This window comes from Notamacropus eugenii, chromosome 4 (genome assembly GCF_028372415.1).
Source record: "Notamacropus eugenii isolate mMacEug1 chromosome 4, mMacEug1.pri_v2, whole genome shotgun sequence".
Classification (NCBI taxonomy): Eukaryota; Metazoa; Chordata; class Mammalia; order Diprotodontia; family Macropodidae; genus Notamacropus; species Notamacropus eugenii.
This window is the reverse complement of record NC_092875.1, coordinates 151,693,344-151,707,308: the sequence shown is the minus strand read 5'-3', so window position 1 is coordinate 151,707,308 and position 13,965 is coordinate 151,693,344. Positions and strand designations below refer to the sequence as shown.

Genomic DNA, 13,965 nt, shown 5'->3' with positions numbered 1-13,965 from the left:
TCTTCTCTTCTACAGGAACCAAAGGAGAGATTAGAACACATTGCTAAGAAATGATTACTGAACATCCAATAGAAGGACACTTCTTAGAAAGTCACCACAGCTAGGTGTCACTGAGGATAGAGTACTGGATCTGGAGTTGGGAAGACCTGACCTGACCCCTCTTAAATCTAATGTCTTCTAGTGTTAATTATTTCTTATTTATCCTGTATATAGTTTGTTTGTACATATTTATTTACTTGTTTCCTCTCCCATTAGATTATGAGATTCTTGAGGACAGGGACTATCTTTTGCCCTTCTTTGTATCGCCAGTACTTAATACATGCTTCCAGACTGTCTGACTAGTCCAAAGCTCCACCCACAATGCAATAATGTGCCTGTTTGTCTTTTTCTTTTTTTTGTCAACTTTGACAATCTGATGTGAGTTGATTTAATATGCATTTCTAAAGTTAGAAAGCAGTTAGCTTGTGCAATGGATAAAATGCTGTCACAGGAGTCAGGAAGACTCATCTTTGTGAGTTCAAATCCAGCCTCAGGCACTTACTAGCTATGTGACCCTGGGCAAGTCATTTAATCCCTGTTTGCCTCAATTTCCTCATCTGTAAAATGAGCTGGAGGAGGAAATGGCAAACCAGAGAAGTATCTTTTCCAAGGACACTCCAAAATGGGGTCACAAAAAATCAATTTGCTGATGTGATTGTTTCAATCAATTTTTAGTTGGCTGTCTTGGATTCTCTGAGTCAGCCTATCATTTTCAAAAGGCAATCATTTTGTTCCTCTTCTGCTTATTTTCTGCATTTCTTTTTCTTGTATTATTGCTATAGTTAGCATTTCTAGCGCTCTATTAAATAGTATTGGAAATAATGGATGTTTTGCTTTACTCCTGATACTACTAGAAAGACCTTTGGGTTATTCCTCTTTCATATAGTTCTGGCTATTGGTTTTAGATAGATGCTATTTGCCACATTAAGAAAAAAGTTCATTTATTCCTCTTTTCTAGTATTATATCTTGGCAAGTGTCTTTTTTCCATCTACTGACATAATGATATGATTTTTGTTATTCCTCTAATTAGCAGGGGCTGTTAGGTTTATAGTTTTCCTAATCGTGAGCCAACCTTGAATTCCTGGCATAAATCCAATCTAGTCATGGTCTATTGATATTTTTGATTTCTAATTCTTTTGCTAATATTTCATTTTTAAAATTTGTATTGATATTCACTAGGGATATTGACCTATAGTTTTTTTTTCCCCAATATTTGTATCATAGAAAGAATTCCTTCATGGGATTCCTTCTTTTCCTTTTTTTTTTTTGCAAACAGTTTATATAATATTAGAATTACTCTTTGAATGTTTGATAGAATTTTCTTGTAAATCTATATGGCCCAGAATTTTTTTTTTTGAGAGTTCACTTATGGCTTGTTCAATTTCTTTTTCCTGAGGTTAAGTGGTTTGATTTCTCTATTTCTTGTTCCTGTAATGATTCTTTTTCCATTGTACCATGATGCCTCAACAATACGTTGTTATTTTAGAAATTTCTAGGTATACATGGGAAAAATGGAAAAACAAAGAAACATCCCATCTGAACTAAAATCATGATGCTGTCTGTTAACCCCCAAAAGAACACAATGTAAGCCACATTCTTTAGTTTAACAGCAAACATCCATAAGTGGTTTTAATTTACAATTCAAAATAGATACTAAAAAGTACTGACTCCATCCATCAATAATAATAAGAACAAGTTTAAATATTGGCTCAAAGTGATCTTTTAAAATAGAAGACATCAGTTAATTAGCTAGTATTCATACAGTGTCTCTTAAGTGTCAAGCATTATGCTAAGCACTGGGGATACAAAGAAAGACAAAAGACAGTTCCTGATGTCAAGGAGCTCACAGTTCAATGTGGAGGACAACATGCAAACAGCTGCATACAAATAAGATCTACACCAGGTAAAACGGAGACAATCTCATAGGGAAACAACATGCGTAAGCAATAAAACATTATCAAAAATCAAGCCTTCTGACTTAATAAACATCTAGCTGTGCTTTAGAATGATAGAGTAGCCCTCGCAGGCTCTACTTTTCATCGTATCTTGTAGAAAGTTCATATTTTCTATGGGTGTAATATTTATCATAACTCATGCATCATATAAAACTAATTGGGATCAATCATTTAATCCATACAGAATATTGCTTTGAAACAGTGAGAATTGACAAGATCAGTGCATAACAGCTTGTTTACAGGAAACCAAAACTCAAAACTCTGTCTTCTGATGGTGTTTATAAAGAAAGCAGAAAATAGTCCAGAATTAAATACTGTGTTGTGACACAAGCTGCATAATAACCAAGGTAGAAACAAGATTTTTTTTGAGGGGAATTAAATTTGGTAAATACTTTCCCCCTGCTATCACCAACACTCCCCTACCCTAATTTTGAACAATAGTCAGTCAAATCTTGACTTGAAGTTCCAATACAGGTATGAATCAAATGTACTGCTCTAAGAGACGTTTCAGTTATTTATCTATTGAGATGCTGACCACACTGCTTATTATCCATTTTGTAATAAACAGGTAAAAAGGAAATCCCTAAGACAGCCCAAATGAAAGTAAAGTGTCACAATACCTGTCCATAATTGCTTTGATCTGATTTCACCATCTCCATCCAGGGTTCAAGAAGGAGGAGAAGGATGTATTCTTCTGCTGCGTCAAAAAGATCTTCAAATGGTGGATCTATTTTCATATAAATCTCTTTCTTCCTTTTCTTTTCCAATCCAATATCAAGGACAGCCGAAGGAGCAATATACATGGCATAAAGATACTAAAGCAAGAGGGGAAGAAAGCATGATGATTAGCATCAGTTCTCTACAAATAAGTTTTTTCCAGACATTCTCCATTCAAAAGAAATTAGGTAGTAAGACCAAAGAAGTATTTCTTCAAAGAAACATTGTAAAATTGTTTAGGAAAATTTTTTTCATACATTCATTCATAAGTCTTTCATTTTATTTCTCTTATTTCTGCCTTGCTACAAGGCACTCGCCCTTGCACAACAATTTATTTAATGCTAGGAAGATTATTTGATGAGGCTATTTCGATATTTGATTTAGATCTTAAATTTTAGATATTGATTTAGATATTAAAATTTCAAAAATTGCAAAATTTTCTCAGCATATACTCTATGGTACCTGATCAGATTTTCAGTTTTCCTTCTTTGTGTAACCATTTAAACATGTGTATTATGGTCAGTAATTTGAAATGATACGTTGAAAGCAAAGGAAAGTGATACATGAAGGTAAGGTACTCCAGAACAGGCCTATATTCTTTTAGTTCAGAGGACTTAAAAGCTATGTTCTGCCTTACTACTACAAAAGTTCATGGGTACTATTGTTCCACAGAATTCTTGAAGAATACTACTATAAAATCTCTCTTGCTTCAGATTTCTGCATCTGATTACCAATGCTATGGAAGGGAAGATGAGATGAAAGATAGGAAATCTCCAACTTCCTGAATCTCCCTTTTGGTGCATTTGCTTCCAGTATAGTATATGGTTGTCTCTCTTGATCTCTGTTGTAATTAAGCAAATTTGGTCTTTTAAATTTATGGTATAGTATAGTTCTCATTACCTGAATATTAGGTTTTAATGTGTAGTATATTATACTAATTAGTGGTATAGATTTAGGACCTATTAATCTCTATCAGCAAATGTGTGCCAAGTAATATGAGAATTTATACCAGAAAATCTACGAATTCAAGTCTGAAAGCATGGATTCATTTTATTTAAAATACCAACCACCACCAAGTGTTAACATTCTACATTTCTAAAAATCTAATGTACACTGATAGCTTTTCCCCCTAGGCATTAGGAAACAATGTGTTTTAGTAATAGAAGTATGTCAATTACTCTAAAAAGAAGGAATAATTTATGAAATTTATTTTAAAGGGGATAAAATGATCCTATTATGTTGTTTTTAAAAGATGGAAAATTGTACAGGCAAAGAAAGATGTGATACAATATGAAAATATGGTAGGGGGATCTTAATTCTTAAAAAATCAGGAAAAAAGTCAGCAAAAAAATTAAGAAAGATTATAATTGGACCATTCCATTCTTTTAAAAAAAATAATTAATTTATTTGTTTTCAACAATCACTTCCATAAGTTTTAAATTTTTCTTCCCCTCACCATGATGGCATGGAATCTTATATGGGTTCTACACATACATTCTTATTAAACACATTTTTGCGTCAGTCATGTTGCATAGAAGAATTAAAATGAATGGGAGAAATCATGAGAAAAGCCAAACCAAAACAAAACATAACAAAAGAGAAAATAGTCTGCTTCATTCTGCATTCTGACTCTATAGTTCTTTCTCTAGATATGGATGGCATTTTTGCATCATGAGTCCTTTGGAAATGTTTTAGGTCCTTGCATTGCTGTGAAGGGCAAAGTTTATCAATACAGTCCTTGAACACTGTGGCTCTGTGTATAATGTTCTCCTGGTTCTGCTCACTTCAATTAGCATCAGTTCATATAAATCTTTCCAGATTTTTCTGAAGTCCTCCTGTTCACCATTTCTTATAGCATGATAGTATCCTATTACATTTATATACTACAACTTGTTCAGTCATTCCCCCAGTGATGGGCATCCCCTCAATTTCCAGTTTTTAGCAACCAAAAAAAGAGCTGCTATAAATATTTTTGTACATGTGGGTCCTTTTCCCATTTTTATGCTCAGTTTGGGATACAGCCCTAGAAGTGATATTGGTGGGTCAAAGGGTATGCACATTTTTATAGTCCTTTGGGCATAATTCCAAACTGTTCTCCAGAATGATTGCATCAGCTCATGGTTCCACCAACAATGAATTAGTGTTCCAACTCTCCCACATCTTCTCCAACATGTATCATTTCCCTATTTTGTCACGTTAGGCAATCTGACAGGTGTGATGTGGTACCTCAGAGTTGTTTTGATTTGCATCTCTCTAATCAATAGTGATTTAGAGCATTTTTTTTTCATGAGTATAGAAAGCTTTAATTTCTTCCCCTGAAAACTTCCTGTTCATATCCTTTGACTATTTATCAATTAGGGAATGACTTATATTCTTGTAAATTTGACTCAGTGCTCTACATATTTTAGAAATGAGGCCTTTACCACAGACACTAGTTGTAAAGATTCTTTCCCAGTTTCCTTCTTCTCTCCTAATCTTGGTCACACTGAGTTTGTTTGTGCAAAATTGTTTCAATTTAATGTAACCAAAATTATCCATTTTACATTTCATAATGTTCTCTATCTCTTGTTTGGTCACAAATTTCTCCATTTTCCATAAATCTGACAAATAAACTATTCCTTGCATCCCTAATTTGTTTATAGTATCAGCCCTTATACTTAGATTGTGTACCCATTTGGACTTTATTCTGGTATACAGTGTCAGGCATTGGTCTCTGCTCAGTTTCTGCCATACTATTTTCCAGTTTTCCCATCAGTTTTTGTCAAACAGGGAGTTCTTATCCCAGAAGGTGGGGTCCTTGGGTTTATCAAACAGTAGATTGCTATAATCATTGACTGCTGCGTCTTGTGTACCTAACCTATTCCACTGATCTACCCCTCTATTTCTTAGCCAGTACCAAGTGGTTTTGATGATTGCTGTTTTGTAATACAATTTAAGATCTAGTATGGCTAGGCCACCGTCCCTAGCATTTTTTTTCATTAATTCCCTTGGTATTTTGGACCTTTTGTTTATCCAAATGAATTTTGATATTATCTTTTCTAGTTCTATAAAATAACTTTTTGGTAGTTTGATTGGCATGGCACTGAATAAGTAAATTAATTTAGATAGGACCATTCCATTTTTTAAATGCTTTAATTTAATTTAATATTTTCCCAAAAATTATGTAAAATTCTATGACAGATTTTACTAAGGTAGGCTTCAACCTACCTTTTGTCAATCAACAAATATTTATTAGACATCTATTTTGGACCACGTTAGATAATGGGGATGAAATAGTCCCTGGTAACAAACAACATACATTCTACTAGAGGAAACAATATATACAAATATAAATAAAGGCAAAATATATACAAAGTAAACACAAGATAATTTATCCTCTTCCCTGGCCCTCAACCTTGCTATTACTGTCAAGTATACCACCCTCCTCCCAGTCTCTTAGGCTTGTAATCTTGGTATCATTCCTGACTCCTCATTCTTTCTCTCACCACTGAGAGAATTATCCAATCTGTTGCCAAAAGACTTGTCGATTTTATCTTTGTGACATCTTTTAAATACCTCTGATACTGCCACCACCTGAACATCTGGCCTTCACAGCCTTTCATAATCCAGCCTTCTCCCATCCTACACACCTCTCCAGTCTTCTTATACCTTCTTATGCCCCCTCCCCCAACATATACTCTTCCATACAGGCACACTGACCTTCCTTGACATTTCTCAAACAGGACATATATCTCCTCACTTTGGGCATTTTCTCTAGCTATCTCTTACTACTGTAATACTCTTCCTCCTCATTTCTAGCTCCTTCCTTCCTTCAAGTAGCAGTTAAAACTCTCATCTTCTATAGGAAACCATTCCCAGTCTCTCTGAATTCTAGTGCTGATCATTCTCTATTTATCTTATCTACATGTCATTTGTATGTTGTTTCCCCCATCAGACTGAACTCCCTGAAGATAGGGACTGCCTTTTGCCATTCTCTGCATCCTCAGTGGTCAGCAGAGTACTTGGTACTTAGGAAGCACTTAATATTTATTGACCAACTTATTGTTCTATATAAGATTTGACACTGGAATGATGGGCCATGGGTTATACATATAACAAAGCTCTCTAATACAGTCTTATTTCATGCTACTCTCTTTCAAAAATTCAGTATTCTAGGCAAAGTTCCCCAAATGCAATACTCTACTTGCCACTGAGTATTTGCACAAGCATTTCTCCATGCCTGGAGTACAACCTCTCTTTATTTCTACCACTCAGGATTCATATGTTACTTCAAGTTTCAACAGCAGGTACCACTTTCTCTGTTAAGCCTTCCTGGATACCTTCGATATTAGTGCTCCTTCATTCAATTATCCTTAACCAACATCTTCTGAAGGAAACTTTCCTAATTTCCAGCTTCTAGTGCCTTTCACTCTAATGCTACATTCCATTTACCCTGAATTTATCTTCTGGACATAACAATTTAGGCATATGTTTTCATCTTCATTACAATGCAGTCTAATTGAGTACAGGGACTTTTCTGCCCTGTATGTATAAGTACTTAATGAATGCTTGTTGATAGATGTTGTATACCACCCTAGCAGATTGTAAGCTGCTAGATCAAAGATACTTTTTTAAACTTTATTTTGGGGGATATTTTTGTCTGTTTTCTTTCACAGCATGACTTACATGAAAATATGTTTTGCATGACTATACATGTATAATCTACATCTTGTCTTTTTGCTTGCTTTTTCATGTGTGGGAGGTAGCAGGATAGGGAGGAAATTTAGAACTCAAAATTTGAAAATAAATGTTTAAATTGTTTTTCACGTAATTGGGGGAAAATATTAAAACTTTAAAAATAAAGAATGTAAGCTGCTTAAGGCCAAGGACTGTTTCATTGTTCCTCTTATTTTTCCACATCCAGTATAATACCTTACACACTGTAGGTGTTTAATAAATGTTTGTTGAATAAATTTAACATGTAATAATACTACTGTATAGCAATTTTGGATGGAGCAGATCTATAATTTCTACCACACATCACATTGCATATAATTATATACCTATGCAATAATTACTTTGAGTGAATTAGAAAGCTTTTATACAGATTAATATTGCTCAATAAATATGCCATTGTCATCCATATATTTTCAAAAGAAGTACTTTCATAAAAATAATCATTCATTAGAATTTTCTTTTAAAATATATTTTAGTTTTCTTCTAATTACGTTAAAACAATTTTTAAACACCTTAAAAAAAAGTTTTGAGTTCCAACTTCCATCCTTCTCTCCTTTCCTCCCTCCCCTCCTCCTTTCCCTAAGATGGTAAGCAATCAGATATAGGTTATATATAGGCAATCATATAAAGCATTTCCGTATTAGTCATTGTGTATAAGAAGACTCAAACAAAAGAAAAAGAATGAAAAGAAGTGAAAAAAGCATGCTTCAGTCCTAATTCAAGCAATATCAATTCTTTCTCTGAAGGCAGATAGTATATTTAGTATGCTATCATTAGTATAGTATTAGTCATTTATTATTATTAGCATCATAATTATTATCATCATTAGTCCTTTGGGGTTTTCTTGGATCATTGTATTACTGAGAATAGGCAAGTAATTCACAGTTCTTCATCAAACAATAAGGCTGTTACTCTGTATAATGTTCTCCTGGTTCTGCTCACTTCACTCATCATCGATTCATGTAAGCTTTTCCAGGTTTTTCTGAAATCTTCCTGCTCATTATTTCTTACAGTACAATAATAATCCATTACAATCATATGCTTTTGCCAGAGATACTTGTTGCAAAATTTCTCCCCAGTTTTCTGCTTTCCTTTTAATTTTGTTCATTAGTTTTGTTTGTGCAAAAACTTTTCAATTCTATATAATCAAAATGATCTGTTTTACATTTTTGTAATGCTCTCTATCTCTTGTTGGTCATAAATTTTTCCCTTATCCATAGATCTGACAGACAAACCATTCCATGCCCTCCTAATTTGCTTATGGTATCACCCTTTATATGTAAATCAAGTACCCCCTTTGACCTTTTCTTGGTGAGATGTTGGTCTATACCTAATTCCTGCCATACTGTTTTCCAGTTTTCCCAGCAGTTTTTGTCAAATAATGGATTTTTGTTCCAAAAGCTTGCATCTCTGGGTTTATCATATTATTTCTCTAGCTCCATAAAAAATATTTTTGATAGTTTGATTGGTATGGCACTAAATAAATAGATTAATTTAGGTAGAATTGTCATTTTTATTATATCAACTCAGTCTACTCATGAGCAGTTAATATTTTTCCACTTGTTTAGATCTGACTTTATGTTTGTGAATATATTAAAATTATTTTCAAATAATCCTTAAAGTGTACACATGTGAGTAACATTATTCAAGGTTAGTTGGAGGACTCTGACCTTTGGGAGTTTAAAAGTCCAGGCATAAACTACAGTTACAGGAGGAATGCAAGATATTAAAAAATATTTGAAGCAAATACAGTATTCACATTATATTTAAATCTGTAATTAGATGCTTAGGATGGCCACATATTAAGTTTAATCACAAGAATACTTGTCCTGTTATGATGCTTTTCTATTCAAAGATTCCAAAGTGCTTTATTAAGTATCAAAATAGAGGTCTCTTTTAGCTCTAACATTCTGTGATTGTATGGCATAAATCTGAAACAACCTTGCTGCTTCTTACCTCATACAGATATTTATAAGCAGGATTTATAGAGAAAAAAGAAGATGGTGGCTATGAGGGGTAATACTGCAATTTGGAAAGAGCCCAAAAGTAATGGAATAGTGATTAAAAAAACAACAACAACAGATGTTATATAGTATAAATAGAATAGGAAAAAATCATAACTTGGCTTGGTTTTGTGGCAGTAACAAAAGAATCTGCCTAAAAGTGGCAAACATGGGTTGGTTAATTGTTTTCCAGTTGATTTTTAATTGGGATCAAGGAAATGATTGCTCTCTTAAGTGACAACAGCTAAAGAATTTTCCACATGGTACCAATCTGTCTTTGTGTGGGAGGAAGTTTTATCTACTGGCAAGAGAACTGGGCTTTAAGTCAGGAACATGAAGTTCCTGAGCCATCACTTAAATCACTCTGCAAACTTGGTCAAAGCACTTCTACCCTTTAAACCTCAGTTTCCTTGCCTGTAAAATAAAGACAGGGCTGTAACTTAATGAGCTTCTATGACTAGTGATGGTGAAGTTTAGTAATTAATAAAGTTCAGTAGCAAATACTGAGTTCAATCTCTCATTTGGCTATAAACAAGATCTAAAAGAGTATTTTTTTTCCTAAGCTGAGAAAGTCATTCAGAACCACCATCCTTGACCTGGGGGTGGAGAGATTTCTTCCTTTCCTTGTTTTCTAAAGGTTCATATGATTTTACTTCTTGTGGCATGTCATAGGGATTGATTTTCTCATGATGGAACAGTTTTAATCAAACTGAAATAAAATTTAAAATCTTGGCAAACCTTTAAAGTTAAATGGCAAAATGCTAAATATAATAGATTATATTATATTCCCAGGTTTAATAGTAAAATTAATTAAAATAGGAGTTCACCTATTTATCATAAAAGTGTTATCTGTAGAAAATTTAGGAACATCGATAAAAAACAGTAGGTGCCTTCTGTTTGCAAAGGACTATTACTGTGCTAGTTTAGTAGAGGGAAATATAAAATTTATTTAAGTCCCACTCCATACCCTCCTGGAGTTACATTTTAGAAGGAAAATAATAGATACTTAAACTACACAATATTATATGATAAATATATGAGCAAGGAGCAAGACAAAATACTACACAAAGTACAGGGGGAAGTTACCTAGAGGCAGGTAAGAGCACTGTAGAGCATTGTATCTAGAATCAGATGTTAATTGCAGCTATCTCCGTAGACTAAGACACCAAGGAGTTTAATGAAGTAACAACCCAATGAATTAACAGTAGAGAAGTCTGATACCTATTTCTCAATGTGCTCTCGGCAATTTGATACAGGTTATACGTGTGAAATCATGTCAAACACATTTCTACATTAGTCATGTTGTGAAAGAAGAAACAAAAAAAGGGGGAAACCACACCCCTAAAAAAGTGAAAATAGTATGTGTTGATCTGCATTCAGACTCCATAGTTCTTTCTCTGGACATAGATAGCATTTTCTGTCACGAGTCATTAGGAATTGTCTTGTATCATTTGTATTGCTGAGAGGAGCTAAGTCCATCACAGTTCATTATCACATAATGTTGCTGTTAATATGTGTAATATTCTCCTGGTTCTGCTCACTTCACTCTGTATCAGTTCATGTAAGTCTTTCCAGGTTTTTCTGAAATCCACTTCCTTATCATTTCTTACAGCACAATAGTATTCCATTATGTTCATTTACCACAACTTGTTCAGTCATTCCCCAATTGCTGGGCATTACCTCAATTTCCATTTCTTTGCCACCACAAAAAGAGCTGCTATAAACATTTTTGTACATGTAGACCTTTTGCCCTTTTTCATGATCGCTTTGAGATACAGACCTAGTAATGGTACTGCTGAATCAAAGAGTATGCACAGCTTGATTTCCCTTTGGGAACAATTCCAAATTGCTTTCCAGAATGATTTTCTTTTGAAAAATCAAGTTAGTCCATGGTTTATTTATTTTTTTAAAAAAACAGCTACTAGTTTTATTAATTTAATTAATATTTTTGCTTTCAGTTTTGTTAATTTCTTCATTAATTTTCAGAATTCCTATTTTAAGTGTTTAGGGATTTTAATTAATTGGTTTCTAATTTTTCAAAATTGCACACCCAAATGATTGCTCTGCCCTTTCTTTTATTGATGAAAGTGTTTGGAGATATAAACTTTCCTGCTAAATATTGCTTTGATCACATCTCAAAAATTTTGGTAAGCTATCTCATTTTTGTTATATTTGATGAAATTATGGATTATTCCAAAGATTTTATTCCTTTCATACCTATTTGTTAAAATGAAATTATTTAGTCTCCAATTATTTTTTTTAAAAAGACTAAGATGATTTATTTGTTAAGGAAAAGCAGAAAGTAGTTGTCAGTGGCTCTTCATTATTTTGATAAAATCTCATATTGTTGAATCAGACTATGGAGTTTCTTCTGGAGAACAGGGACTTTCAATTATGCAATGAATCCCTACCACTGAAACAATTATTAAAAACCAATTATTAATATGGGGGGGGATCCAGGGCTTTTTCCCTTTCTATTTCCTCATTTAAAGCCCAGTCCTTGTGAAGGAGAGGGCTGACAGTGAGAAATTCTCCTAAATCTTATAGTGGGACCCTACCCAACAGACAGATTTTATTTCTGATCAAAGGGTAAAGAGAATCTGATCTAAATGAATGATGGTCCATTGTTCTACTCAGGTAAGACTGGGTGGAGATGAATCCCTTTGTCTAGGATAGTCTGACTTGAGATGAGACTATTGGTCTAAGAGTGACATGATCAGAGTCATGGTCCCCTACCCCCTTCTCTCTCATTATAATATTCATTCTCTGTTTAATTGTTAACTAGTAATAAGAATTGATTTTCACTATCAGGGGCAACTCCTTTTTTTCCAAAGATATTTAACCGTTTGATGGCCTCCAAGGTTCATCTTTGGTTTCTGAGAGAAGCACTGACACCTAAATTTATGATTTGCTAGTCATAATAAATTGATTATTAATTATTCAGAAACTTTGTGTCTCAGACTTTTCATTCATCTCAGCACCTAGCACAGTTTCTGGAACACTATAACTTAATTCTTCCTGAACTGACTCTGCTACAAAAGTTGAACAGATTATAAGAAACAAGTTGGGTTCCCATCTGGACCTGGTTTCTTACAAAAGTCAGAAAAGATGACTCATGTGGTTATATTCAAGACAAATGTGACAATCATCGGGTGTTTGATGAATTTGTCTTCTAATTTTCTGGTTTCATGGCAGGAATAAGAAATTAGAACCTGGAAGAAGTGTAGTAAGTCTGTCAATGCCTTCTAACTAATTTTTAATCTTTGCCTCAAAGGCCCTTTGTTGAATACACTATTTAATGCATTATAGTCCGTAATGTTTAATATTTTTGATTTTCTGAGTTTGTGAGATTTTATACCTGGTTAATTTTTGTGAAAATGCTGTATGGAACTAATAATATATATATTCCTTTCTTTTCCCATTCAATATTCTTCAGAGGGCTCTTAAATCTAATTTTTTCTAAATTTCTACTTAGGTCCTTCATTTCTTTTCTTCCTTTTTGGTTAAATTTGTCTAGATCTGAAAGGGGTAAATTGATTTTGTTCCCCCTCCCATATGATATTTTGTTATCTATTTCTCCTTGTAACTCATTTAAATTTTCTTTGAGAATTAAAATGTCATGCCAATTAATACATACATATTTATTAACTCTGTCTCTGGCATCGATTAGCAAAATATAATTTCCCTTTTTCTCTCTTTTGATTAGATGTATTTTTTTCTGTTGCTTTGACTAAGATCACAATTACTACCCTTGCCTTTTTTAGTTGAAATCTGATACTGCCTCAGCCTCTTATTTTAACTTCTGTTTATCTTTTTGTTTCAAGTATGTTTCTATAAACAACAAATTGTTAGGTTCTGGTTTCTAATCCATTTTGCTATCCTCTTTCATCTTATGGGTGAGCTCATCTCATTGACATTCACAGATATGGTTGTTAATTGTGTATTTCCCTCCATCCTATTGTCTTATATTTCTTTCTCCTTTTTACTTCTGGATCCTTCTTTAAGAGTTTGTTTTTTCTTAAGACTAGTCCCTTTCATTAATCTACTCTCTCCTTTATCTTCCCCTTTCCCTGCTGCCTGTTGAGTGAAACGTATTGGTGTATGTGTTTGTGTATGTGTGTGTAGGCATACACATGTGTGCCTGCACATTCTTCCTCCTTTAATTAGTTCAGATAAGAGTGAAGTTCAAGTGTCACCCACTCCCTGTTCTTCCTTTCTTCTTTTTAGACTTCTACTTGCACACTCCAATGAGGTGAGATAATTTCCCCTATCCTTCCTCTCCCTCCACCATCCCATAATATTTCTCTTCATGTCTTCCTTTACAATCATTAAAACATAACAGAACCAGAAGTTTAGCCATGAAATTGAGGAGAGATGTGGTGCGATAGGATGGCAGGATAAAGTAAAGGTTTTTTTTTTTTTTTTGAGGATGGAGAGATATGGATGTGTTTATAGGCATCAGGAAAGCAAGTATTAGACGGGGAGGGGAAAAGGGGGAAGAAGGAGAGAGAGAGAGAGAGAGAGAGAGAGAGAG

At 33.8% G+C, this 13,965-nt stretch overlaps 1 protein-coding gene across 5 annotated transcripts in view; it reads right to left on the bottom strand.

The window, feature by feature from the left end:
- RGS22 (regulator of G protein signaling 22) overlaps positions 1-13,965 on the bottom strand; it is a 175,768-nt gene that overhangs the window by 58,214 nt on the left and 103,589 nt on the right. For all 5 annotated transcript variants that reach the window (XM_072606883.1, XM_072606885.1, XM_072606882.1 and 2 more), the window contains one exon: positions 2,616-2,810. In XM_072606883.1, the coding sequence (XP_072462984.1) occupies positions 2,616-2,810 (195 nt within the window). The remainder of the gene's footprint in view (positions 1-2,615; positions 2,811-13,965) is intronic.